Genomic DNA, 22,916 nt, shown 5'->3' with positions numbered 1-22,916 from the left:
GAAATGTATTGTGGGTTGCATTTTCAATTCCGCCGGGCTCATTATCACTCGTGAAATACCCTATATACCTATAATTTAGATCTGCTGTATGGAAAAAAACCCTTGGATTTCTACCAGGAAATCTTTGGTTCTCTAAAGCTCAATACCTGTCGATGACCAACTACAACAACTAAAAGCACAGGGAAGAAGCAGGACTTCTTTTTTCAGTTTATACCAACGCAACGGTTATAATAAATTTAACTTTATAAAGTAAAACTGCCACTTCCTAATTGGATATTTTTGCAAGGTTATGGTTTTGCGCATCAAAAATGATTTTATCAACAATTTATACAAAAGGATAATGAGAGATACAATCACGTAATTCATGTTGCCATTTATGTTCTATCGATAAATATAAAAAGCAAATCAAAGTAGCATTCAGTTAGCTATAATTTTAACAATAATGTACTTCTCTCTTGTAATCAGTATTTTGATCCTAATCGTTTCGACAGAAAGTAAACAAATTGCAACTCGAAACCTCCATCCCGATGTCGGATTAAACATTGTAAGTACCTACATAATACTCCTGAACCAGTCGGAATACTACGGAATAAAATATCTTAGATTCAGTTGGCTGAAAAATACGGTTACCCACTTGAATCGCACAATGTCCAAACTAGCGACGGTTACATTTTGACTCTTCATCGCATCCCTTACGGCCCAAACAACTCTTCCCGAGATGATGTCAGACCTCCAGTTTTGCTTATGCATGGACTCCTGAGCAGTTCGGTAGACTGGATCAATATGGGGCCCGGTGTTGGCCTTGGGTTACTCTTGGCAGACAACGGATATGACGTTTGGATGGGAAACCAACGTGGAAATACGTGGTCCCGCCAACATATCACCTTAGATCCAGATTTAGATGCCGAAAAATTCTTCAATTTCAGTTTTCATGAAATCGGAGTTTACGATTTGCCAGCCAAAATCGACTATATTCTAGAGACCACAGAGCAAGAGAAGGTTTTCTACGTAGGTCATTCGCAGGGAACCACAGATTTCTTTGTGATGGGTAGCGAAAGGCCCGAGTATAATGACAAAATTGCGTTGATGATAGCGTTGGCACCGATTGCATATATGGGCGAATTGCCTAATCCGATCATTAGACAGCTCGTAGAAAGTTATGATTTGATTAAGGTGAGTAGAAAAGATTTAATTATAAGAATACATAGGTATATCTAAATTTTTACAGCAATTGATCGATCACATGAAAATATACGAGTTTCTCCCACATTTTGATTTCTACACGGACATAGGTGAACAAATATGCAGCGACAGCTCGGAATTTCAAGATACTTGTCTCCTATTTCTTAATATCATATGTGGCTTCGATTTCGACATAGATCCAGTAAGCTGTTAGTTGTTATGTTGATTTGTTGTAATCGAACCATTTCAGAATTTTATTCCTGTCATAACGTCAAATGCTCCTGCTGGTTCTTCTATTAACCAAATCTTACATTATGCTCAAGAGATTCGGTCTGGCAATTTTGCTCAATACGACCACGATCGCGAAGAGAATGTAGTTAAGTACGGTCAAGAAACACCACCGTTATACGATGTCACAAAAATAACGGCTCCAGTTAGTTTGTATTATGCCAACAATGACTGGCTTGCAGCCATCGACGATGTTCTTAAGCTGGGAGATGGATTGTCAAATTTAGTTAATTTGAAAAAAGTTTCCAACAGTCAATTTAATCATTTGGACTTCTTGTGGGCGCAACATGTCGCTGACCTAGTATATAACGATGTAATTGCGGAAATAAAAGCTACAAATTAACAAAAAATGCCTCTATTATGTGTTTTTATCTTTTCAATTCTCTAAGTATACAGGGTTAGTCACGAGAGACTTCCGATGAAAATTTTGTTATATGCAACCGAAACTACAACTTCCAATGGTTTCTAGCTTCCTAAATCTATAAAAAGTAATACTTAAATCAACGATTGCTGGCCCTTAGTGTCTGTCATGTCAGTTTTCACTTTTGCTCATAACCTCAATAAAGAGAAATTGTCGTGATTAATTTTATTCGCCAAGCTACTTGGATTGCTAACTTATTTCGAATTAAACAAAATATCAAGTTCTAGGGGTTTCTTGTATTTTGGGTTGCATACAACGAAATTTTCATCGGAAGTCTCTCGTGAATAACCCTGTATGTATGTATACTTATAACTGTTTCAGCATAAAGCAAAGTATTTTCGCCTCAAAGTTGGCGTTCAAGAGTCGATTGTGAACGCATCCCTCGTCAGTCTGCACAATAAAAACAAAATTTAAACAGCTGATCCGTGATCTGGAATCTGTGGTGCGTTCACAACGCCTACTTTGAGGATACATTTAAATGAACACCCGATATGTATACTCGAAATGTTTTGGATATGGATTGTCAAACTCAAGGTCGCTTAAAACTTATTATTGAACTGTACATTAGTGAGATCTGTCATAAATTCCAATAACCGTAGACAATTTGCGGTTTCAACGCTAGTTTATAATATATCATATCTCATGAATTTTAGACATAATTATAATTGTGCCATTTTATTATTATCATCTGATAATGGAGAAAATTTATAAAATAAACAAGGGCAACATTTTACATTCGAAGAGTGGGTAATTTTCCAGTTTTATTATTAACTTTTCGATTTCGTCAAAGTTTACAGACGTTTATTGTAATTCTAAGCAACAACTATCACAAAATAAGTGGTAACATGGGTTCTACCATTGAAGATAAAGCATTAATTATTATTAATATATTATTATATATTATAATTAATAATAGATTTTTCGACGAGCGTCTAGCTGCAGGGATAAACCCTCCAATGAAAATCTAGAACAAAATGCGCATGCGCGAGTAAAAATTTTACGCGATAACTTCAATGAACAAAGTTTTAGCAACGTTTCTACAGGGTGAGTAATTATTATAAATGATTGTAGTCGAAGCAGGTCATGCCCATGTTATGAAATTTTTGCCGCTTTCATGTGAACTGTCAATTTTTGTCGCTGTCAGTGTCATTTTTAGGTGAAAAGTAGGGTGATGAGTATTTTATTTATTTTTTTTAATTACCGATAGAATCCAAAAATATTGAGTTGTTTTTCACCTAATTTAACTCCTGAGTATGAACGGTATGTACTCACTTAAATATTTACATCATTTTGATGTTTTTTATAAAGTTGACTCAAGTTGCAAAAAAAACACTTGTCATTTGCAACAGCACTTTTATGGCATTAGTCATTTGAAATTACTGTAAAACTGTGCTTATATGGAAAATATTCAATCCAAACTATGAATTTGTGGCCCCTTTGTGCCTTCATTTGGTTCAATAATATTGAAAAAATGCTGTTGCAAATGACAAGCGGTTTTTTGCAATTTGAGTCAGCTATACATATGGAGCGGCAACCATAAGTTTTATCCAGTTTTTAAGCCTACTTGGACTACAATCGTTTATAATAATAATAACCCTGTACGTATTGCCCTGTTGGTATTGTTACGTTTAGCCAGCAGAGCTAAGAATCATTAAACAGTACCGCACTATATTCACAGACGCAATAAATATCACAAACTCAACGGAAGAGGGAAAGCGGCCTACCACCAGCTACCGAAATGCATGCAGCCTGCACCCTACACCACTCTTCAATTCTTCATGCACTCTGTATCTGTACCACACTACTGCAAACGCACCCTATCACAGTCAATTAGCGGCAAATTTTAAATGCTCCAACGATCCCACGTTTCTATTGGAGGGTTTATCCCTGCAGCTAGACGCTCGTGATTTTTCGAGAGGTAGGCAACCAGTAAGACGACTGTGCGTAGCAAGTATACATATGCGTACCATCAAGCTAAGACAAACGTTTCGATAAAACAAAAGATGAGGTTCTAGCACTCTTGATTTGATTTCTTGTTGATCACCTTGTATAATTAATTTAATGCGTAAACAAAACTTTGACGTTTGGACGGTACCTGTTAGAATTTAGCTACATACGGTATAAGATATCAGTTGAAAATAAATTTTAACAATCTGTACGATCTGTTATAATTATAATTATTATAAGACTATATCTTACAAGCGTAATAAAAATTGATAATCGCACTTATAAAAAGCTTTTTTTGACATTGCTTATCAAAATATACCAGTAAATAATAGAACTATGTTGTTTCTTGCTGTTACACTTTTAGGACTCTTCTCCATCTATCCAGCCTCGTCTGATAGATCAGACATTGGTCTCACTCCGGTAAGTCCCTCCATATCGAGAATTTCTTTTCGATTACTTACTCGTTCAAAAGGATAAAATGATTGAAAATCATGGTTACGCATGTGAAACACACTATATCACAACAGAAGACGGTTACATCTTGGCCTACCATCGAATCCCACGTGGAATTAATGACGATGAAAACACCAAAAAACCAGCAGTGTTGTTAATGCACGGATTAACTTCTTCCTCAGCAGAATTTGTTAGCATGGGTCCAGATCGGGGATTTGCTTATATTTTGGCTGACGAAGGATATGATGTTTGGCTTGCCAACGCACGTGGTAATGGATTCTCCAGAAACCACACTACACTTGATCCAGATGTTGATGCAGACAAATTTTACAACTTTACTTGGCATGAAATTGGTTATTACGACATTGCCAACGCTATCGATTATATTTTAGATGTAAATGGAGACAGTAGTTTGTATTATATTGGACATTCTCAGGGAGCTACAGTTTTCTTAGTTTTGGCAAGCACCAGGCCGGATTACAACGACAAGATTCGGTTAGCTTCCTTGATGGCACCTGCAGCTATTTTAAAACATTTTCCCAATATATTGGTTCAAGATGTATCCAAATACGTAGATAAAATTGAGCGGATTTTAAACAATTGGAAAATATACGAAATTCCTTATGTTAAAGAAATTCGAGATATGATAAGTATTCATTGCGCTGATCCTAGCACAGATTCATTTTGCGATACGCTGTATCAACTGTTGCACAATGCAAAAATTGAAGATGTAAGCAAATCAAGTTTCACTTTAATTTAAATAAAAGTATGTATGTATATTTTCAGGAGTTTCTTCCTGTTATTCATTCAAATGATCCTTCGAATAGCGGCATGAAACAGTTAGTTCATTATGGACAAGAAGTTAGAGATGGTGAGTCGTCATATTTATCAAAAGCAGGTCAATTTTAACATTTATGTTTTCAGGGGGATTTAACTTGTTTAATTACGGCAAGGAAAAAAATTTCGAAATATATGGTACCGAGACTCCTCCACCTTACGATTTATCAAAGATTTCATCATCGATAGCCTTTTATTATGGAAAAAACGATGGTCTGATAACAATTGAGGTAATGGTTCTTCTTTATTATTATTGTATTCTAATCTAACAACATTATCAACTGTAGGATGAACAAACTTTGGCTAGTATGGTCCCGAATGTGGTAAATAATTATTTGGTGCCGGACGACACTTTCACTCACGGTGACTTTGCCTTTGCTAAAGATGTCGTGGAACTGGTATACAACGAATTAATGAGAGTAATGAAAGAATTTTAAATACAAAAAATAACCAAGAAGGCATGTTCGCTTAAAATAATTTCCCAATTTTCCCAATCATATCCCAATTTAATTAAAGATACATGCCTTAGATAAGAATTATGCAGGAGTTAGTCTGAATATCAAGATACTTGCGTCTTCTTGCTAAAAATATCTAGATATTACATAAAAAATATGTTACAGATTCTCTATTTAAAAAGAATGATAACTTTCTATATCATATAATATTCGTAGTATACAGGGTGTTTTTGAAATGCGTGCACAAATTTTAACCACGAGCTACTGGCTTCATGCAGAACTCGGAAAAAATATCTAAAAAACACAAAAACACCCTGTATGTATTATTTAACGAATTCGTGTGTAAATTGGACTCTTTATGGCATGAGTGAGCCGACGAACGAGTTGAATACGACGTTTTTATGTTCGACGAGCCTCTTAAAGGTTCCAAATCGCTTAAAATCTTTTAAATTAGCTTAACGTTTCGTTTTAATAAGTTGTGACATTTATCAAAATCCGTTCACATAGGAAAAAATTATCAAATTCTGACAGTGTCGAACAAACAAATCAATAATAACAGAAGACAATGTATTAGAATAAATTTTTTTACTAATGTAAGATTGCGAACAATGTAATCTTAACATAAAATCTCCAAACTACTCCATTCGAAATAATAGAACTTTAAAATCGAGATATCAATTAAAGAACAAATGTTACCACAATCTTTACAATCTTTTTTTGAGTAGATGAAATTGGTTTACTACAAAAGTGATTATAGATAATAATATTAGATAATCAAACATGTGATGTTATATAAATATCCTCTTAGGAATGTCAAAATATGCCGCTGAATAGTTCCAGTACTCGATCCAATTGCCGATCAAGAAAAAATTTAGAATTGCAGCTGGAATGAGATTGGTTATTATTTATGATCTTGCTTCAATAGATTACATTTTGAGTTTAAAAGAAGAATCTAGTTTGTACTATCTATATTGGGCATTCTCAAGGAACAACCGCTTTCTTAGTTTTGGGAAGGCTCGGTTAGCTTCCCTGATGGGAGCTGCAGCCATTATTAAACATTATCCAAACATCTTTATTCAGGAACTGTCCAAATACATACATGGACAGAGTGGAAAAGATTTTGAAAAATTGGAAAATATACAAAATTCTTCTTGTAAATAAAATTCGAGAGACGTCAAGTACTCGTTGCGTTGATCCTAACGCCGATCCACTTTGCAATACAGAGCCACCCACCCCACGCCAAGGGTTGGAAAACCTACCTGACCACTTGGCCAGGGAATGTAAGAGAGCACATGGTAATGGATTCTTCAGAAATCACACAACACTTGATCCAGTTATTGATACAGAAAAATTTTACAACTTTGCAATGTCCTATTTAGAAAACGGTGTTGGTTTTCAGATTTAATGATTGAATATCTCTAAAAACGTTTTCCCAAAGATAAGAGCTTTGATAAATTCAGAGTAGTATAAAAGAAATCTGTCCTGCTTGCTTTGTTCGAAATAGCAACACCATGATATTGATTACAATATTTATAGCAGTTCTTTGTCTTTTCCCTTATGAAGTAACTTCACAAGCAGCAAAATTATGGGCTGACCCCTCTGATGTTGGTCTGAACACAGTAAGTATTACTTGCTCAATTATGATCTATCGAATATTAATTCTGACCAAGGTCCAAATGATCGAACACCACGGTTACGTCTGTGAGACCCACTACGTTACAACTGAAGACGGGTACATTGTCACAGTCCATCGAATTCCTAACGGGATCCAAGATGATGGAACCTCAAAAAAACCAGCAGTTTTCATCATGCACGGTCTTACATCTTCGTCAGCCGATTTCGTCAACATGGGACCAGGACGCAGCTTGGGCTACCTCCTCGCCGATCTCGGTTACGACGTATGGATCGGAAATGCTCGAGGAAACGCTTATTCCCGAAACCACACGACTTTAGACATTGTAGCCGACGCTGAACAATTTTTCGATTTCAGTTGGCATGAAATTGGCTACTATGACGTAGCCGCGACCATCGACTATATTTTGAATGTAAATGGTGATGACAGCTTATATTACGTGGGACACTCTCAAGGAACTACGTCCTTCTTGGTTTTGACAACTACACGACCCGAGTACAACGAAAAGATTAAAATGGCATCATTGATGGCACCTGCTGCTATTCTGGAGCATCGACCTTTTGGACTGACACAAGAGTTATGCAAATACATTGATAAAGTAGAGATTATCTTAAAAAATTGGAAAATATACGAAATCCCTTTTGTCGAAGTCATAAGGGAGTGGGCGATGACGAATTGCGTAAATCCGGACTACATTGAAACATGTGATATGCTCTTCTCTCTATTTGGTGATTTTGATGAAAATGAAATGGAAAGAGAAATGATTCCAGTGATTGGAACTAATGCCCCTTCTAATGCTGCCATGAAACAATATGTCCATTACGGTCAACAGGTTAAAAATGGTAAAAAAGAAACGGTAAATGGTTGAATTAATGAATATCAACAACTATTCGCAGGTGGATTTTCTCAATACGATTATGGAACTGAAAAGAATATGGAATTGTATGGTAGTGAAAAACCACCAGCTTATGATTTTTCAAAAATTTCAGCACCTGTAGCTGTGTACTATGCAAAAGATGATCATGTGGCTCCATACGAGGTACACAAATCGACTAATAATAATTCATCTTGTTACATGCACATTTTCAGGATGCCCTTAATGTTATAAGTAAACTACCAAAAGTTGCTGATGACTACCTAATAACGCAAGAAGGTTTCAATCATCTTGATTTCCTTTACGCCAAAGATATCGTCGAACTAGTTTACAATGAATTGATAGTTGTAATGCAGAAATATTAATAAGAACAATTCCAAAAAATCTCCTCTATTTTTTGCTCCTGCTCCCCAATGTAATTCCTCAAGACACACCACTGATTCAATCGGTATAATTTAAAATAATTGTGTCTCATTTCGATTGTAATCACCTTTTTGTTTATTTTTTTCCTACTTTCAAGAATTCAAAAATTTTAAGATGTGTATCTAAATTGGATCAAAGTGTACCAAGATAAGTTAGAAAGCAAAAGTTAGATCTAGATACGACTAGATGTGTTCAAAGAGATAACAAGCATTGGAACTAAACTACGTATTATAAAAACCTCATGCACACTTCTCTTCATCAGAAAGATCATCATGACTGTGCTAGTATTAGCAATAATTCTTACTCTATCCACCCTTCGTGGAACAATTTCCACAGGACTGCCATCGCTAGACCCAGATGTAGGTCTGAACACGGTGAGTATTTCGTTTGCGACTAATCCAACGTTTGTTTAATTTACATTTTAAGGTGGAAATAATCGAAAATCACGGATACCCTTGCGAAAATCACTATATCACAACCGAAGACGGTTACATCCTGACGTTCCAAAGAATACCTCATGGTAAAAATGACGATGGATCGGGTAAGAAACCTGCGGTCTTACTAATGCATGGTCTCATTTCTTCGTCGGCTGATTATGTCAATATGGGTCCAAATCGCAGCCTCAGTTACATTTTAGCCGACATTGGATACGATGTATGGCTTGGCAATGCACGCGGCAACGCCTGGTCCAGAAATCATACCACATTGGATGTCGTTGACGATGCTGAACGTTTCTTCGATTTCAGTTGGCACGAAATCGGACATTATGATTTACCAGCCGCGATCGATTACATATTGAACCTCAAAGGCGATGATAATTTGTATTACGTAGGTCATTCACAGGGTTGTACCGCCTTCTTAGTCTTCGCATCGACTCGACCAGAATACAACGATAAAATCAAGATGGCTTCGCTTATGGGCCCTGCTTCGATTATGGAGCACCAGTTTGGTAGCCTTCTTAAAGTTTTATCGAAATATATAAACGAGTTAGAGGCGATGTTTGCTAAATACAAGATTTATGAACTTCCTTATCCGGAAGTGATACGGGAAGTTGCATTAAATCTCTGTAGCCAACCAGATTTTTCTGATACCTGTGAAGCTATTTTGTCTACGGTTGATGGAGCTGACGAAACTCAACTGGACATTGTAAGGAATTGTGGGGAGCTTAACAATGACCTTAAGTAGTTAATTGTCTAAATTTTTAGAGCAAATTACCTGTCATTTTTAGCAATGCACCCTCGAATGCTGCTACCAAGCAATTTATTCATTATGGACAACAAATTAAAAATGGTATTTTGATTTGTTTAATGTCAACTTTCGTCTGACTTGTTAATATTTCAGGTGGATTTGCTCAATATGATCATGGTGCGGAGAAAAACAAAGAAATTTATGGAACTGAAACGCCTCCTGCCTACGACTTATCAAAAATTTCCGCTCCCGTTGGTCTTTATTATGGTAGAAATGACAGACTGGTGCCTTATCAGGTAATTTTTAGTCAAATGTTGTCTCATCATAATAAAAATAAACTGTAGGATGTGGAAACTTTGATCGGCAAACTCCCAAATGTGGCTGAAGACTATTTAGTCTCATGGGAACTTTTCAATCATCTGGACTTTATTTTCTCTACAGATGTTGTGGATCTTCTCTACGTCGATTTAATCAAAGTTATGCAGCAATATTAAAAGATGTTAAATACTATAAATGATAAAAATCTCCCTGTCGTAATAATTACCGAAACTTGGAGAACTTTGTCAACGTAAAATCAATTTGTGGAGAGAGAATTATGACCACATAGGGTTCGCTTATAAATGGAACTGTGATTAATTAATTAATTACAATTAAATAATTTAAAAAATAATAGTTATCATAACATCATATACCGAGACAATTTTTTAACATTGAACATAGTCCATACTTATTCCCTATGTTCAGTTTTAAAAAACACAGGTCAATGCATGTATGTAATCACGTAACCAAGGTAACGAAAATAAGTACTTGACAGTTTAACAAAATGGTCAAGTTGTTTGAAGAAGAAATACACATAATGCAGCTATTCTATGCCAATCAGAGCATTAGAAATGTGCGTGACATTTCCAATGCAACACATAATAGACCAATTCCATCAATCGGAACAATTTTTAACATTATTTGAAAATCTCTGGTGTTTGGTATAGTTGGTTGCGTAGCAACTCACAATGCATTGATCTGTGTTTTTTTTAAATTGAACATAAGGAATAAGTATGGACTACGTTCAGAGTTAAAAAAATGTCCCGGTATAACAAATTGTTATAATTATTTTTATCTACGGCTGCTTGGATAAGTCGTTATTACCACACTCATTTACAGTCATTTGAGTTGCGTAATGTAGTTCATTACCGCACTGGTTTCATTACGTAACGCATTTTTATTTAGAAGCAAACAGACAAAATTTATTGAAATACAGCAATACAAAAGAAAAGCTAGGTACTTATTGTAAATACATAACACAGTCCTTGCATTTTGTTCGCCCAGTAGCCGGCATCGACTTCGTTTCGGTCTTCAATCTCTGGGCTTGGCACAAAAAGACTCACTTCCACCTTTAATGATATCATCTACTACTCTCTTTTGGGTTACTCGCACAAGAGACCACTTTGTAATACACGTCATACTGGAAAAACGACGCAAACTGCAGTGACACCTCCAGAGACGCTCGTCTCTTGCACTCCGGGTCGTCCTGGATCACACACTTTTCCGTTCCAGGTGCTGGTAGATACTTTCATCACTTGACGTCGGGGTAACCCCAATGTACATTTTTCGAAGTCACTTCACTTCCGAGAGCCGCGATAAGACGTAAACGACTCGGCTCTCAATTATGAAAAATTAAAAACAACGCGTTGTTTACAAACAGAATTAGCTGGTTGTCCTGGTATTGAGCAAATTGTTTCAATCTTGTTGCTTTGATTTTGAATTAAAACGATTGAAACTGACATTTAACAATTATCAAAATATATTTTTGTAAATGTCAAATTTGACGTTTTTGCCAAAAATTGATTTTTTTTATTAATAATTCGCAGCCGTAGATAAAATGTTGTACATAACACGTGGGCTAAAGCATATTACAGGAAACTCGTGTGTTACAGATGAACTTGGGGTCTGTTTAAAATTTCAGGGTTCTAGCTTGTAGCATTTTAGCAGAACGGAGCCAGTTCCATACATAATCGCAACCCTGTATACTGTGTGGTTGTTCTTTGCTGTCTCTCGCTGGGCCATAGAAATTTAAATCTACACGATAAGGTTGCAATCAGCATAGATATAGTCCATTCATTTTAAATCTTGGGTTTAGTAATAAAACTTGCCTGCTTTGACACTTGTCCGAAACTCAGTGAATCTAAAACTGTATTGAATACCGAGTGTCAACTACCAAACCTGACCATAGGAATTTAACATGAAAAATAGTTTTTGCGTGATTTCAGGTACCTACTTCATTAAGAAATTGATTAAATTTAACATTTGTTAAATGGTCAAGTTATTAGAAACATTTTTATTCACATTTATCAAAATGTCGAAATATGTTTGTGTTTAAATTTACTACTAAAATCGCCCAATAATTTGATTATTAAAAATACCAGCCCAAACATAAAATTTCTGAGGGCATTGCGTTCTTGTAGTTAAATTTATCCGCGAATTTTCTTGAGACAAATATCGAGTGTTCTGGGTGGTTCATTATTTAACATACATTTGTATTCGTCTGTAAAACATCTGTTTTTAGGTACTATAAATATGTTCTGCTTACCTTATCTATACGACGGGTGCAGGTAATAATAAGACATCCTAAGCGTAGACAGAAAGTACTGTCGCGAGCAATAAATTTTGGTCGTCAATGTCATTTCAAAATTTGGTTAGATTGTCACAGATTTAAAAAATGTCCCTGCTTAATTATGCCCATGTCAACAAAGTGTCAAAAAAATGAGAAAAAAATGACAATTAATGTCATACAACATAATGATAGGTTATGATATTTACGACTGTTTTACAATGGAGCATTTTCGATTGTGTCAAAGAATGACCTTGACGACCAAAATTTATTGCTCGCGACTGTACATAATAATGGGGTTTTCCAGAATTTTAAAAATACAGGACCGGCCGGTCCTAAGCCACTAAAACAATTACAGTCTTAGTTGTACCGTTCAAGAAATAACTTGTGTTGTGTAAAGTGAATTCAGTGCGTTAATTTTACTCAATATGTCAGGTGGTTTGGGTCATTTGACTTATCAGTCTGAACAAATTATTCTTAATGTGCTGGAATATTTGTTGCCAATACTGGTGAATCATCTAGTAAATTTGATTCAGATGACGATTAATTTTCTATTTGTTTATGTAAGTATTTTATTATTTTATTTATTAATTTACTTTAAAGTATACATGTAATGGATACTTTATTAATTACTCTTATTTCTTTATTTAGTAATCTTATTTCTCAAATACAAAATTTCCCAATACAAAATCAACAATCTCTTAAAATTTTTTTGGTCACTGATCGCAAAATGTGTTTTAATTTTTTTTTATTTGCGGATACCTTAAGGTCTCTTTCTTTTGCTCGTTGATAAGATGGTGAAAGTACGACGTGGTACCAATTTGATGTGAACAGAGGGATTACTACTTTATAGTACCCACACAATGAAAACTTGCCGCTTTCGTAATTTACGGCGTTTTGAGTTTACAACTTTACCCAAGATTTAAAATGAATGGACTATATAACGTTATCTCTGCAAATTCTGCAACCAGTGCGACCAGTTTATGTATCTTGTGTCATATATGCATTAGAGACTTTTATTTATGATTTTCTATGCGAGTTTGCTTATATTCGTGATTTATGGTTTTTGTTAATTCGTAAATAAAGCAAGTACTTTCCTCCGGCAGTTCTTACAATATCTCTTTTTGTTTTGTTAACGAGGTTGGGAGACCACGGCGAAAATTTGAGGTTATGTCGTACCAATGGAAAACGTGAATCGTAACAATCGGCGAAGGGTGTCAGTGCGTGTTTTTAAACTGAATTATTATTGAAACGGGACAATAAAGCACATAGTTGCAGTATTTCACGCAAGACCGAACAAAATCAACAATTAACGTGTCACTTTCAGTTTGTCATTTATCATCAAACTTCACAGAATGTTCTTATGTTTTTAATAAAATTTCACGACTTTTATACATCACACATTTAACAAAAAATGTTTCGGATCAATCATTTATTGCAGCTAAGAAATGTTACCGTCAAAATCCTAACGAGATCTCCAGTCGCAACTTCGAGGTGTTCAGGTGAGCTGAGCTGAAACTTGAGGTAGGTGTGTGCTTGATTTGTGCATATTGTAGGCTTGCAGCGCATTCAGTCCAGTCAGTTGATACGATTTTATTCCAAAGACAAAGACGATGTTGATAAAAAGGTACAAGATATTAAAGATAAAGCTTGTGAGGAGAAAAAAGCCAAAAAGGAACGTCCCAAACTTGTCCTGAGAGAGTGTAAACCTGTTGACATTCATCCTTGTAGACCTCCTCCTCCTGTTCCCCCATCGGTACTTTTCGAATAAGCAAATTAAACAGTTTAATTTATTATTTTTAACAGCGTTTGCCACATATCGATCCAGATCAGTGTCCGGTGAAGCCTACCTTAGAAAGCGAGTGTCCACAAGCAAAGGAAGAACCTCAGCCAGAATGTCCATATGATGAAAGTAGCAAGTGGGACAATTATAAAAACGCGGCCCTGTTAGGGCTTCTCATAACCGCTGCAACGTTAGGCGCGGTATAAAGTTTGAATTCGTTTTTTTTTTTAAACGTTAAGAGATCGACTTTTAGTTGTACGCCCTTGGTTTCTTTGACAGTGAGGAAAAGAAGCAAAAAGTCGCCGAAATAATAGCTTTAAAAAAGAAAAAACTCAAAAGACAAGCCATCAAAGATCCAAGAACTTCAAAGGAAATACCAAATAGAGTCCCCTATTTGCTGATAGGGGGCGGTACCGCGTCATTTGCAGCTTTCAGGGCGATCAAATCAGCTGATCCAACAGCAAAAGTAATTCCGATTTTGATTTTATTTTGAGTAGAACTTGCAGAAACTAAAGTCAGATTAGGTTTTAGTTGTCACTAATGAATCGTTTCATCCATACATGCGCCCTCCTCTTTCTAAAGAAATGTGGTTCAACGAAGACGCCGAGTCTGTAAAAAAGTTGATTTTCAAACAATGGAACGGATCGGAGCGGAAGTAGTTCTTTTGTATTTAGGTTATCTACGTTACATTATATCATAAAATCGTTTTAGTTTGTATTACGAACCGGAGGATTTTTACATCGCCTGTAAAAACTTGTTAAGTAATGAAAATGGCGGCGTTGCAGTCGCCCGAGGTTGGACCGTGTCGCATCTGGACGTCGTCCACAGAACTGCGTACCTCGAAGATGGATACGAAATTCAGTATGATAAGTGCCTAATCGCCACAGGTCTGCAGATACGGTTATCCTCGGTTTTGAGGAAATCGATCAATTTTTATTCGTAGGTGCCAACCCAAAAATGTTGGGTGTATTCGAAGTTGCGTGTGCAGACCCTCAAGTCGACGAAAGGGTGAAACTTTTCCGAAACATTTTCGATTTCGAGGACGTTTTTGACGCTTTCGAGGAGTCCAGATCTGTGGCCATCGTGGGCGGAGGCTTCCTAGGCAGCGAACTGGCTTGCGCCTTGGCCAGAAAAGGTTGATGACACCGATATTAAGTACACAACTTTAATCTCTCATTTCAGGTAAGAAAAAGCGTAAAGACGTTTATCAAATTTTCCGCGAGTCTGGCAACATGGGTAAAATTCTTCCCGAGTACTTGAGCGCCTGGACCACCAATAAAGTCAAAGCTGAAGGCGTCAACGTGATGAGCAACACTGAAGTGATTGGTGTCAAATTTGAAAACGAAAAACTGATCTTGATTCTAAGCGACGGTAAGAGCATCAAAGTCGATCACGCCATCATAGCCGTGGGCGTAGAACCCAATACCGACATGGCACAAAAGTCCGATCTGGAGGTCGACCCAGAGCTCGGGGGTTACCTTGTCAATACAGAGTTGATGGCCAGATCACACTTGTACGCGGCGGGAGACTGTGCCTGTTTCTACGATCCAAAGCTAGGTCGTCGGAGGATCGAACACCACGACAATGCAGTGGTCACGGGGCGGTTAGCAGGCGAAAATATGACCGGAGGGACGAGCCCTTACATTCATCAGAGCATGTTCTGGTCAGATTTAGGGCCGGATGTGGGGTACGAAGCGATAGGAGTCGTAGATGCGTCGCTACCAACTGTTGGTGTGTTTGCCAAAGCCTCAGACAAAGACGCACCTAAAGAAGTAATAACTGAGACCGGAGATGGCTCAAAATCTGAGGCGGACAACGACGAACAAAAAGACGAGGGGGATGCGAATGAACAGGCAAAAAAAAGGAACAAAGTGGACGATTACGTCAAAGGAGTCGTTTTTTACTTGAGGGATGATGTTGTGGTAGGGATTGTTCTGTGGAACGTTTTCAATAGGATGTCGATAGCTAGACAAGTGCTAAAGGATGAGAGGAAATACGATGATCTGAACGAAGTGGCCAAGCTCTTCAACATTCACGAAGATTAACATTCCGGCACGTTGCCACTGTCATACTTCTCATTCATCGATTAATTTTTATTTCATAAGAATTTTAGAACCTTCGAATTTGATTTCGTTCAAATGTACATAGAATGGAAGTTTAAAAATAAAGGTAAGCCTTGTCAGATTTGATTTATTTTCTACAATCTGTGTAAATTCCGATGGCGCTTTATTAGTTTCTCGATCAGATGTATATGTTCGCTTAACCTAAAACCGCTCATTTCGGTCATCTAAAAAAAATACTTCAAGTGTGAGCGGACAGCAGTTTTAGCACCCACCTGAAAAATATTATTCATTTGTGGAGAATGTGTGACAGAACAAATGCGTTCGTTCAAATAATTGAAAATGGCAACAATGTAACACAGGAGACAGTCAGCGGAATATAATACCGTAAAAACTATGAAGTTGCAAATTTCTTCAAACCTGAGCAAATCAAAAAAACATTGGTTCAGCCACGAACGTACTAGCATTTCTGTTGAAATCCCAAGCATCTACAAAATTGTATAAATTCAATTAATTCTAATAACAATTTTACATGATTGGCACCTTTAGTGCTTGAAAACTAGTACCATTTTCTTCCAACATAACGGCAAGATGTTGATAGAAAGTTTCTTGCAAAGTGCTGTCAAACTCCTTACCAAAAGTGGTCCAAACCAATGGCGTCGCCTGCATATTAGTAAAATTCATTAAAATGGATTTACAGTGGTCCAGGTTTCCGCAACAAATTAAAAATACGATTCCAACAAACCAATCGAAATTTGCAAAATATTGAGGCTGATGGCCGAGGAGCACTCGTGATTGTTTTAACAAAAGCATCAGATTTTTATTGTGGATATCATCCTCTACCATGCTTAAGAGTCCCGTTTTTAGACCGTAGCTGAAAAGAGACGCAGACTAGAACTGTTAAATTTAAGGTTTGCTTTCTGTATAGGTACTTAATTATCAGAGATAATCCGCAAAAATCTTCAGGATGTAGTTGATAGTACACCGAATCGGTGGGTGGCCACTGCAGTTCAACTTTCCTATAGACGTAAGCTTTGGGAATTTGTTCGAGTAGGGTTACCAAAACAGATGGCTGAAATACGTTTAATTAAAATAAGATTACGAGACGACTGAAACGTACATCGAATAAATCGAGAGAGTTTTTAAAAGTCCTTCTTGCTCCACCGAGCCAGTTTAAATCTCCTTTACCAAATCCATTTTCTAGGAAAGTTTTAAATTCGTTGTTTTCGGAGGTGGGTTTGAGAACTTCGAAAATCTGAGGCACCATCGCAAGGTCAGCACTTTCTCCGACTTGACTTTTATATTTATTTTCCGCAAATCCAATCAGTTCCAGTGAAATCCGAATATTGCGTCTGAAACTGGTCAGTGCATCTATGATAATGTTTTCGTCGTATTCCGCTAAACTCTCCAATTTTTCCTAAAACATGAAAAAAGTGAAATCGCCAATTACGAGTACAATTTCACACTCACCTGCACTTGATAATTGGCTTGTAAGTAGAGTAACAGATCTAAATTCATCATCATCACTTTTATTACCAACAAACCGACATATTCTTCTACAGGTTCACCCCAATTGTTCAGACTCTTTTCCAATAATTCTACCAAAGAGACGCTCCTGCCGCCACTGACAACAGTATTTTCATCATCATCGTCCACCAATAACGCAATGATACTCCCTGCATTCAACTGTACCAGAAACAGAATGAATTCGGCAAAGTCATTGTTGTCATTCTCGTCCAACAACCAAATCTGTTCAAGATACGGTTTCACAATTTGAGCGCGATGACTTTTTAAAAAGCTTATGCCGTCCTTGTCGCAACCCAACTTGTTTACCACAACCTTCAGGTCCTCGATCGGGGTGAAAGTGAATAAATCGCCAAGAATCTCGTTGTCGTAACCCAGGATTTTCAGAGACGGTTCATAATTCGAATAAAAAAATGTAAACAAACGCAAAGCAGCGTCTCGCACGTTGTCGTCATTTCTCCAATTAAGGTGATAGAAGTCACGTAGATTGCATACAAGTTTCGATGGATTCACATGGAGAAGAGTCACGGGATGAGCCTCGTAGAGAGCTACACAACAGCTCAGCAGAAGATAAGCGGTGGTACAGCAGTAGTGTTCGTTTTGGTTCTGGTTTGAGTACAATTTTAATGAAGTAGTTGTTAAATCGACGATTTTTTGAAGCAAATTTGTACAATTTCGTGTCAGCTGACGACGCCTACCCTTATGCACACAGACCCCAAACAAGACACGAAAGTTGGGCGATTTTGCCATGTTGATCATTATTGTGAAAACGTGTGCGTTTCTTTCTATTGTATTTCTCGTATTATTGCGATTTGAACTACTCAACGGCTCCATTAACATGTTCAATAGTTTGGGCTTCAGTAATGTGGGATTGTGATTAAACAGATCGATAATTAGTTTTGTGAGTTGTTTATTTTTTCGGTTTTTGAGTTTTGTGATGATAGCCGCGAGTGTAGTCTCTGCGGAAATTTCACCCAGAAGAAAAGTTAAATTTTCTTTGTATCGCCAAAAATACGTTAAAAAATAACCGTAAAAAGCTTCAGAATCATCATCGACGTTACTTAATTTTTTGGTAAATGTGACGACTATGTGTTTGATGAATTCTGGATTTTTTCGTTTTAAATGACTGAAGAAGGTGGTACGGACGTGGGTTCCGTAACAAAAATTGGACATCCAGTTTGTTTTAGGATCCACAGTTCCAAACAATTCAAAAACTGATTTGAAACTGAGCACATTGATAAAAGCTAAGAGAATCTCATCGATTACGTTGCGGCTGGCGTGCAATAAGAACTTTATTACAAAATTGTGAGTATCTACTATCAGTTGTAATGATTGCAAAATACGAGTTTTGTTCAAATCTGTGAAATATCGACTGTTTAAAAGCAGAAAAGTGCTCTTGAGGAGATTTAAATAACCATCACAGGAAGTGTTGGGGAAAATGATAATTCGGTGGTGAACTTTGAGGGTGCGTATAAAAATTTCATTGTTGGCGCTTACAAAACATTTCCGTAAACTCTGTGACAACTCCTCCCACAGTTGCTGTTTTGTGTCTATAATTTGTATGTCAAGTAACTTGTCGAGGATTTTTATTTTCGTTACGGTGGAAGTGGTGTTCAAGCCTTCGATAACCGTGGCGTAATCTGAGTGATTTAAATTGACTGTCCAGGGGTCACGACTAGATCTCTGAGTGTCCCTTAAGATGTCATCTTCGATTGTCTTCAAATCCAATTTTTTGATAATTTCCTCCACATCTTGTGATTCATTTTCGCCAATTAGCTTGGAAAGTGGCTCATCTAGAGCACTGTTAACTTTCTCCTCGATTATTCTCCGTAACAAGTTATTTGAATCGGTCACCTTGTCCATTTTTTTTTTTTTTGTAATGTCAAACCAGTTTACCAGTTGCCAAGGTTTCGGACAATGTTGCCATATTGGGAAAGTTGAAATCCCCAAAATTGTCATTGTTCTGTCATTATCGTTGGTTTTTGTTGTTGGTAAACATTAAACAGCTGTGCTTTTGACGTTTTTTGGAGAATTTTCGAAATTCCCGTGTTTTTGTAAACTAAATTAGGTGAGTACCAATTTTCGAATAATGTTGCGTCTGTCACGTTCGTTCCGTCGCTAATTTTGGATTTTTCTACCATGACAATGCATAGCGCTTTCTGGTTTTTGTTGCTCAACCCGGAATCTTTTAATAGTACAACCACATTTAATATAGCTTCGGTTTTTAGCTACGTGTCTCTCATTATAAACTTGTAATGAGCAGCGAAAATAACGATGATACGAAATTCGGGGGGACGTCTGAACCCAAAGATACGGGAACGGGACCACGAATTCGTACACAAAGCGAATGTTCCACTACCAGCGATGACGGAGCGCAAGCCTGTTCTGGAAAAAGGTACAAATGAATACGTTTAAAAGCCGCATCTGCTGATGATTATTGTTTAGACAGAGGACCACCTCAGCCCAGTTCATGTTGTCATCAGGCCTGACCTCGGCGTCGCCCCCAAAATTTGTTTCATTAGAGGAGATAATGCAGGCCGCGAACGGCATGAGGGACATGGCGCTGGTCCATCAGATTGTCGTGGATGATGATTTTAAGCTGCAAAAGGTGGAACCTGAACCCAATACCCTTCACCAAATGGTGAATGATACAATGAGGAAGGCTTTTTGGGATATCCTCAAAAACGAGCTCGCCCAAACTCCCCCAAATTACACACAGGTAATTGTTTTGTTTATGTCTGGTGAATCACCAACCTACACTTGACCTTGGATGAATCAACTTTGTCTAGGCGCTGGTTTTGTTGGAGGACATCAAGAAAGGTCTCTTTGCTGTGTTGCTGCCACAACATACCAAGATTAAACAGCAGATTTCCGAAATTTTGGACGGAGATTTGATAAAACAACAAGCAGAGAATGGAACTCTAGATTTTGAAGTGAGGAATTTCTTCACTTTAATCATTAGATGTTTAATCTTATAATTCGCAGCATTACGCCCAATATGTAATTTCTGTAATGGCGAAGCTATGCGCGCCTGTCAGAGATGACAAAATTAAGGAGCTCACTCAAACAACTGACGTGGTTGAGACATTCAAGGGCATCCTTGAGGTAAAGCAATTTCTTCACACAGTTTTTTGTATATTTGCTTATTTTGCAAATATATTGCACTCCGAATTAATATTTCGAAAATTGTTAACAATAATCATTTTGGGTACATAGACTTTGGATTTGATGAAGCTGGACATGGCGAATTTCACGTTGCAAATGGCCAGACCCGACATTATCGCGTGCAGTGTGGAGCTAGAACGTAAAAAATTTGCTGATTTTCTGGCGGTACAGAACGACGGTCTCGAGCATACGAAAAAATGGTTGCTCAAGCACGTCGACACGTCGGAGCCGCCCCCGGCCAATTCCACTTCGTCTGAGTCGTTCATTCGCAGTGTCGTCAAAAAAGCATCATGGGAAGCCTTCATCGATCTGCTGGATTGGGAGGAGGATGAGCCATACCCGGAGGTAAAAATACTTCAATCAAGTGAAGGACTCTACATGTGTGTTTTCTTCTCAGACGTTCATGATCGATGAGGCGCGATTGAGAGACTTGCAAGCAAAAACGAATCGATTGACGGCAATCGGAACCGTTTTACTAGTGACACTGAGCAGTGCAGGTCCAGACTTGCAGTCAATCGCCCAATTCAAAGCTTCTCTTAAAGACCACATTTCAATTCTACTTCAAACTGTCAAAAATGACAAGTAAATGAGGGGGAAGGTGAAGCGATGACGTTTTTTAAAATTTTGCTTCCAGGGAACTACATGAGGCATTATCGAATGTCGCCGAACAAGTTATCAACGACGTGAAGGAGGCGCAGAGAAAGTATCAACTTAACGAGATGAACGAAGTTGGCGAGGCAATTTTGCGACAACAGATTGTGCAGATCAGCGAACCAGACCATAAGATTCGGGGACTAGTTCGTAAGTGTTAGACCAGATCCCGATAATTTCAGCCAAGAAACAAATTTCAGGGCAGCGTATCAAAGAGTTTTTCATGGATATAATCGAATCGTCGACAGCAGCACCGCAGAAAGTACCCACCGGACTCACCTCTTTGCAGAGAGAGTTGGCTGCTATCGCAGGACAATTTTTGCGAATTGTCTCGCATAACAATACAGTGTTTTGCATTTATTATTATGATATTGTATCGGCGGCATTGCCTAAACCAGCCTAATTATATTGATATCCTTCTTTTAACTGACTAATTTAATAATTCGGTCTTAAATTAATTGTACTACCATTCCGGACACGGAATCTTGGCCATAACTGACAAATATGCGTGAACTAGCCTTTATTGAATATAACCCAACTTTTGACTCGATAATTGCTGATATGAAGCTGTTGATTGGTTGGATCGATGCAAAATCAATGTTGATTGATGAAACAGAATCGCACTAAATGCCATTTCTTTGCTTTTTTGATGTCAGAATAAAAACTTCAAAGTGATTTTTAATAATTGTCATTTATTAATGACGCTAATGATTGGTGTACATCATTTTTTTAATGTCAAAAAAATGTTGGCCAAGATTCCGTGTCCGGAATAGTACTTAAAATGGGTGTGAACGTTGTGATAATTCTTAGTCAAGTCAACTGGGCAATAAGGTGAAAGTGAAGTTTTGTAATGAAGCTTGAAGCGCAAATCTACTAGACACGTAGCCAAAATATTTTATTATGTTATATTTGTGATACTAATCTTTGTATACCTAAAACAATTTAATTTTGTAACAAGTACGAGCCCCTAACTGTAACGCATAGAATAAAATTATATCCAAACTAAATCGAGTTTTATGTTAGGTATTGCGGAAAACCGACGGCGACGGTGTTGGCTGTTAACAATGGTGGTTTTCATGGGTTTCATCTAAATTGGTTAAAATAGAATATTACGAATATTTTACGAGTCTCCAGAAAACTGCAAGTAGCTAAAGTCTTGCAAGTACATAACTATAATGAAGATGATTATTATTAAGTCCCTACAGATCAAGTCCGATTATTGGGGCTGAAAACCAGAATACATTGAAGTTGTAAATACTTAGTATTAAAATGAATTGTCCCACAGTGATTAATTGTTTGAAATGGTGATTCTCTTTATTTTCTGGACGTTGGTGTCAAATAAATCAGATTTGTAGGGGTGAAGATTATAATTATGACATATTTTGAAGCGGTGAAAACAATTGAAGTTGCACGTTAGTCCGGGCTAC

At 37.2% G+C, this 22,916-nt stretch overlaps 7 protein-coding genes across 10 annotated transcripts; 6 read left to right on the top strand and 1 right to left on the bottom strand.

Moving 5' to 3' along the window:
- Nucleotides 1-384: 384 nt before the first annotated feature.
- On the top strand, nt 385-1,820 carry LOC138133320 (lipase 3-like). The gene is made up of 4 exons (XM_069051194.1): nt 385-544; nt 604-1,173; nt 1,229-1,384; nt 1,433-1,820. The coding sequence occupies exons 1-4, from the start codon at nt 443-445 to the stop codon at nt 1,811-1,813; spliced, it is 1,209 nt and encodes a 402-aa protein (XP_068907295.1). The 5' UTR covers nt 385-442; the 3' UTR covers nt 1,814-1,820.
- Nucleotides 1,821-4,102: 2,282 nt separating this feature from the next.
- LOC138133516 (lipase 3-like) lies at nt 4,103-5,585 on the top strand. Its single transcript, XM_069051464.1, has 5 exons — nt 4,103-4,258; nt 4,311-5,021; nt 5,078-5,162; nt 5,216-5,358; nt 5,416-5,585. The coding sequence occupies exons 1-5, from the start codon at nt 4,175-4,177 to the stop codon at nt 5,563-5,565; spliced, it is 1,173 nt and encodes a 390-aa protein (XP_068907565.1). The 5' UTR covers nt 4,103-4,174; the 3' UTR covers nt 5,566-5,585.
- Nucleotides 5,586-7,045: 1,460 nt separating this feature from the next.
- LOC138133515 (lipase 3-like) lies at nt 7,046-8,474 on the top strand. The gene is made up of 4 exons (XM_069051463.1): nt 7,046-7,202; nt 7,254-8,058; nt 8,113-8,255; nt 8,306-8,474. The coding sequence occupies exons 1-4, from the start codon at nt 7,095-7,097 to the stop codon at nt 8,453-8,455; spliced, it is 1,206 nt and encodes a 401-aa protein (XP_068907564.1). The 5' UTR covers nt 7,046-7,094; the 3' UTR covers nt 8,456-8,474.
- A 226-nt stretch (nt 8,475-8,700) lies between these two features.
- LOC138134185 (lipase 3-like) lies at nt 8,701-10,371 on the top strand. The gene is made up of 5 exons (XM_069052302.1): nt 8,701-8,887; nt 8,940-9,659; nt 9,719-9,803; nt 9,855-9,997; nt 10,046-10,371. Exons 1-5 carry the CDS (start codon nt 8,786-8,788, stop codon nt 10,193-10,195), a joined length of 1,200 nt encoding a protein of 399 aa, XP_068908403.1. The 5' UTR covers nt 8,701-8,785; the 3' UTR covers nt 10,196-10,371.
- Nucleotides 10,372-13,262: 2,891 nt separating this feature from the next.
- Nucleotides 13,263-16,273, top strand: AIF (Apoptosis inducing factor). 2 transcript variants are annotated; one of them, XM_069052296.1, is made up of 8 exons: nt 13,263-13,808; nt 13,863-14,062; nt 14,113-14,289; nt 14,343-14,555; nt 14,614-14,744; nt 14,801-14,976; nt 15,033-15,224; nt 15,272-16,273. In XM_069052296.1, exons 1-8 carry the CDS (start codon nt 13,721-13,723, stop codon nt 16,132-16,134), a joined length of 2,040 nt encoding a protein of 679 aa, XP_068908397.1. In that variant the 5' UTR covers nt 13,263-13,720; the 3' UTR covers nt 16,135-16,273. The 2 variants fall into 2 exon arrangements, with proteins under 2 accessions (XP_068908397.1, XP_068908398.1); XM_069052297.1 differs by having other exon boundaries at nt 13,264-13,808; nt 13,863-13,933.
- On the bottom strand, nt 16,265-19,600 carry LOC138134181 (uncharacterized). The gene is made up of 6 exons (XM_069052295.1): nt 17,620-19,600; nt 17,270-17,566; nt 17,082-17,221; nt 16,693-17,023; nt 16,425-16,637; nt 16,265-16,376 (listed from the first exon to the last, which is right to left on the bottom strand). The coding sequence occupies exons 1-6, from the start codon at nt 19,534-19,536 to the stop codon at nt 16,287-16,289; spliced, it is 2,988 nt and encodes a 995-aa protein (XP_068908396.1). The 5' UTR covers nt 19,537-19,600; the 3' UTR covers nt 16,265-16,286.
- On the top strand, nt 18,998-22,496 carry LOC138134184 (T-complex protein 11-like protein 1). Of its 3 annotated transcripts, none has more exons than XM_069052301.1 (9): nt 18,998-19,138; nt 19,902-20,068; nt 20,119-20,392; nt 20,463-20,606; nt 20,659-20,778; nt 20,890-21,183; nt 21,236-21,420; nt 21,473-21,639; nt 21,690-22,496. In XM_069052301.1, the coding sequence occupies exons 2-9, from the start codon at nt 19,929-19,931 to the stop codon at nt 21,890-21,892; spliced, it is 1,527 nt and encodes a 508-aa protein (XP_068908402.1). In that variant the 5' UTR covers nt 18,998-19,138; nt 19,902-19,928; the 3' UTR covers nt 21,893-22,496. The 3 variants fall into 3 exon arrangements, with proteins under 3 accessions (XP_068908402.1, XP_068908400.1, XP_068908401.1); XM_069052299.1 differs by lacking the exon at nt 18,998-19,138 and adding an exon at nt 19,600-19,741; XM_069052300.1 differs by lacking the exon at nt 18,998-19,138 and adding an exon at nt 19,609-19,741 and having other exon boundaries at nt 19,889-20,068.
- The last annotated feature ends 420 nt before the right edge of the window (nt 22,497-22,916 follow it).

The sequence above is a fragment of the Tenebrio molitor genome, chromosome 6 (genome assembly GCF_963966145.1).
Source record: "Tenebrio molitor chromosome 6, icTenMoli1.1, whole genome shotgun sequence".
Lineage (NCBI taxonomy): Eukaryota > Metazoa > Arthropoda > Insecta > Coleoptera > Tenebrionidae > Tenebrio > Tenebrio molitor.
Note: the sequence above shows the minus strand (reverse complement) of the source record. Positions and strands in the feature narration are given on the sequence as shown.

Excerpts from the sequence above, each read along its gene's own strand:
- LOC138134185 (XM_069052302.1), top strand. The coding sequence starts at position 8,786 with ATGACTGTGCTAGTATTAGCAATAATTCTTACTCTATCCACCCTTCGT. Across the intron at positions 9,660-9,718 it reads ACGAAACTCAACTGGACATT|AGCAAATTACCTGTCATTTT; the intron begins GTAAGGAATTGT and ends CTAAATTTTTAG. Across the intron at positions 9,804-9,854 it reads TGGACAACAAATTAAAAATG|GTGGATTTGCTCAATATGAT; the intron begins GTATTTTGATTT and ends TTAATATTTCAG.
- LOC138133515 (XM_069051463.1), top strand. The coding sequence starts at position 7,095 with ATGATATTGATTACAATATTTATAGCAGTTCTTTGTCTTTTCCCTTAT. Across the intron at positions 8,059-8,112 it reads CGGTCAACAGGTTAAAAATG|GTGGATTTTCTCAATACGAT; the intron begins GTAAAAAAGAAA and ends AACTATTCGCAG. Across the intron at positions 8,256-8,305 it reads ATCATGTGGCTCCATACGAG|GATGCCCTTAATGTTATAAG; the intron begins GTACACAAATCG and ends GCACATTTTCAG.
- LOC138133320 (XM_069051194.1), top strand. The coding sequence starts at position 443 with ATGTACTTCTCTCTTGTAATCAGTATTTTGATCCTAATCGTTTCGACA. Across the intron at positions 545-603 it reads CCGATGTCGGATTAAACATT|ATTCAGTTGGCTGAAAAATA; the intron begins GTAAGTACCTAC and ends AAAATATCTTAG. Across the intron at positions 1,385-1,432 it reads TCGATTTCGACATAGATCCA|AATTTTATTCCTGTCATAAC; the intron begins GTAAGCTGTTAG and ends GAACCATTTCAG.
- AIF (XM_069052296.1), top strand. The coding sequence starts at position 13,721 with ATGTTTCGGATCAATCATTTATTGCAGCTAAGAAATGTTACCGTCAAA. Across the intron at positions 14,063-14,112 it reads CTCCTCCTGTTCCCCCATCG|CGTTTGCCACATATCGATCC; the intron begins GTACTTTTCGAA and ends TATTTTTAACAG. Across the intron at positions 14,977-15,032 it reads TAAGTGCCTAATCGCCACAG|GTGCCAACCCAAAAATGTTG; the intron begins GTCTGCAGATAC and ends TTTTATTCGTAG.
- LOC138134181 (XM_069052295.1), bottom strand. The coding sequence starts at position 19,536 with ATGGACAAGGTGACCGATTCAAATAACTTGTTACGGAGAATAATCGAG. Across the intron at positions 17,222-17,269 it reads ACTCTCTCGATTTATTCGAT|CCATCTGTTTTGGTAACCCT; the intron begins GTACGTTTCAGT and ends AACGTATTTCAG. Across the intron at positions 16,638-16,692 it reads CTAGTTTTCAAGCACTAAAG|ATGCTTGGGATTTCAACAGA; the intron begins GTGCCAATCATG and ends ACAATTTTGTAG.
- LOC138134184 (XM_069052301.1), top strand. The coding sequence starts at position 19,929 with ATGAGCAGCGAAAATAACGATGATACGAAATTCGGGGGGACGTCTGAA. Across the intron at positions 21,421-21,472 it reads CAAACTGTCAAAAATGACAA|GGAACTACATGAGGCATTAT; the intron begins GTAAATGAGGGG and ends TTTTGCTTCCAG. Across the intron at positions 21,640-21,689 it reads TAAGATTCGGGGACTAGTTC|GGCAGCGTATCAAAGAGTTT; the intron begins GTAAGTGTTAGA and ends AACAAATTTCAG.
- LOC138133516 (XM_069051464.1), top strand. The coding sequence starts at position 4,175 with ATGTTGTTTCTTGCTGTTACACTTTTAGGACTCTTCTCCATCTATCCA. Across the intron at positions 4,259-4,310 it reads CAGACATTGGTCTCACTCCG|GATAAAATGATTGAAAATCA; the intron begins GTAAGTCCCTCC and ends CTCGTTCAAAAG. Across the intron at positions 5,022-5,077 it reads ACAATGCAAAAATTGAAGAT|GAGTTTCTTCCTGTTATTCA; the intron begins GTAAGCAAATCA and ends GTATATTTTCAG.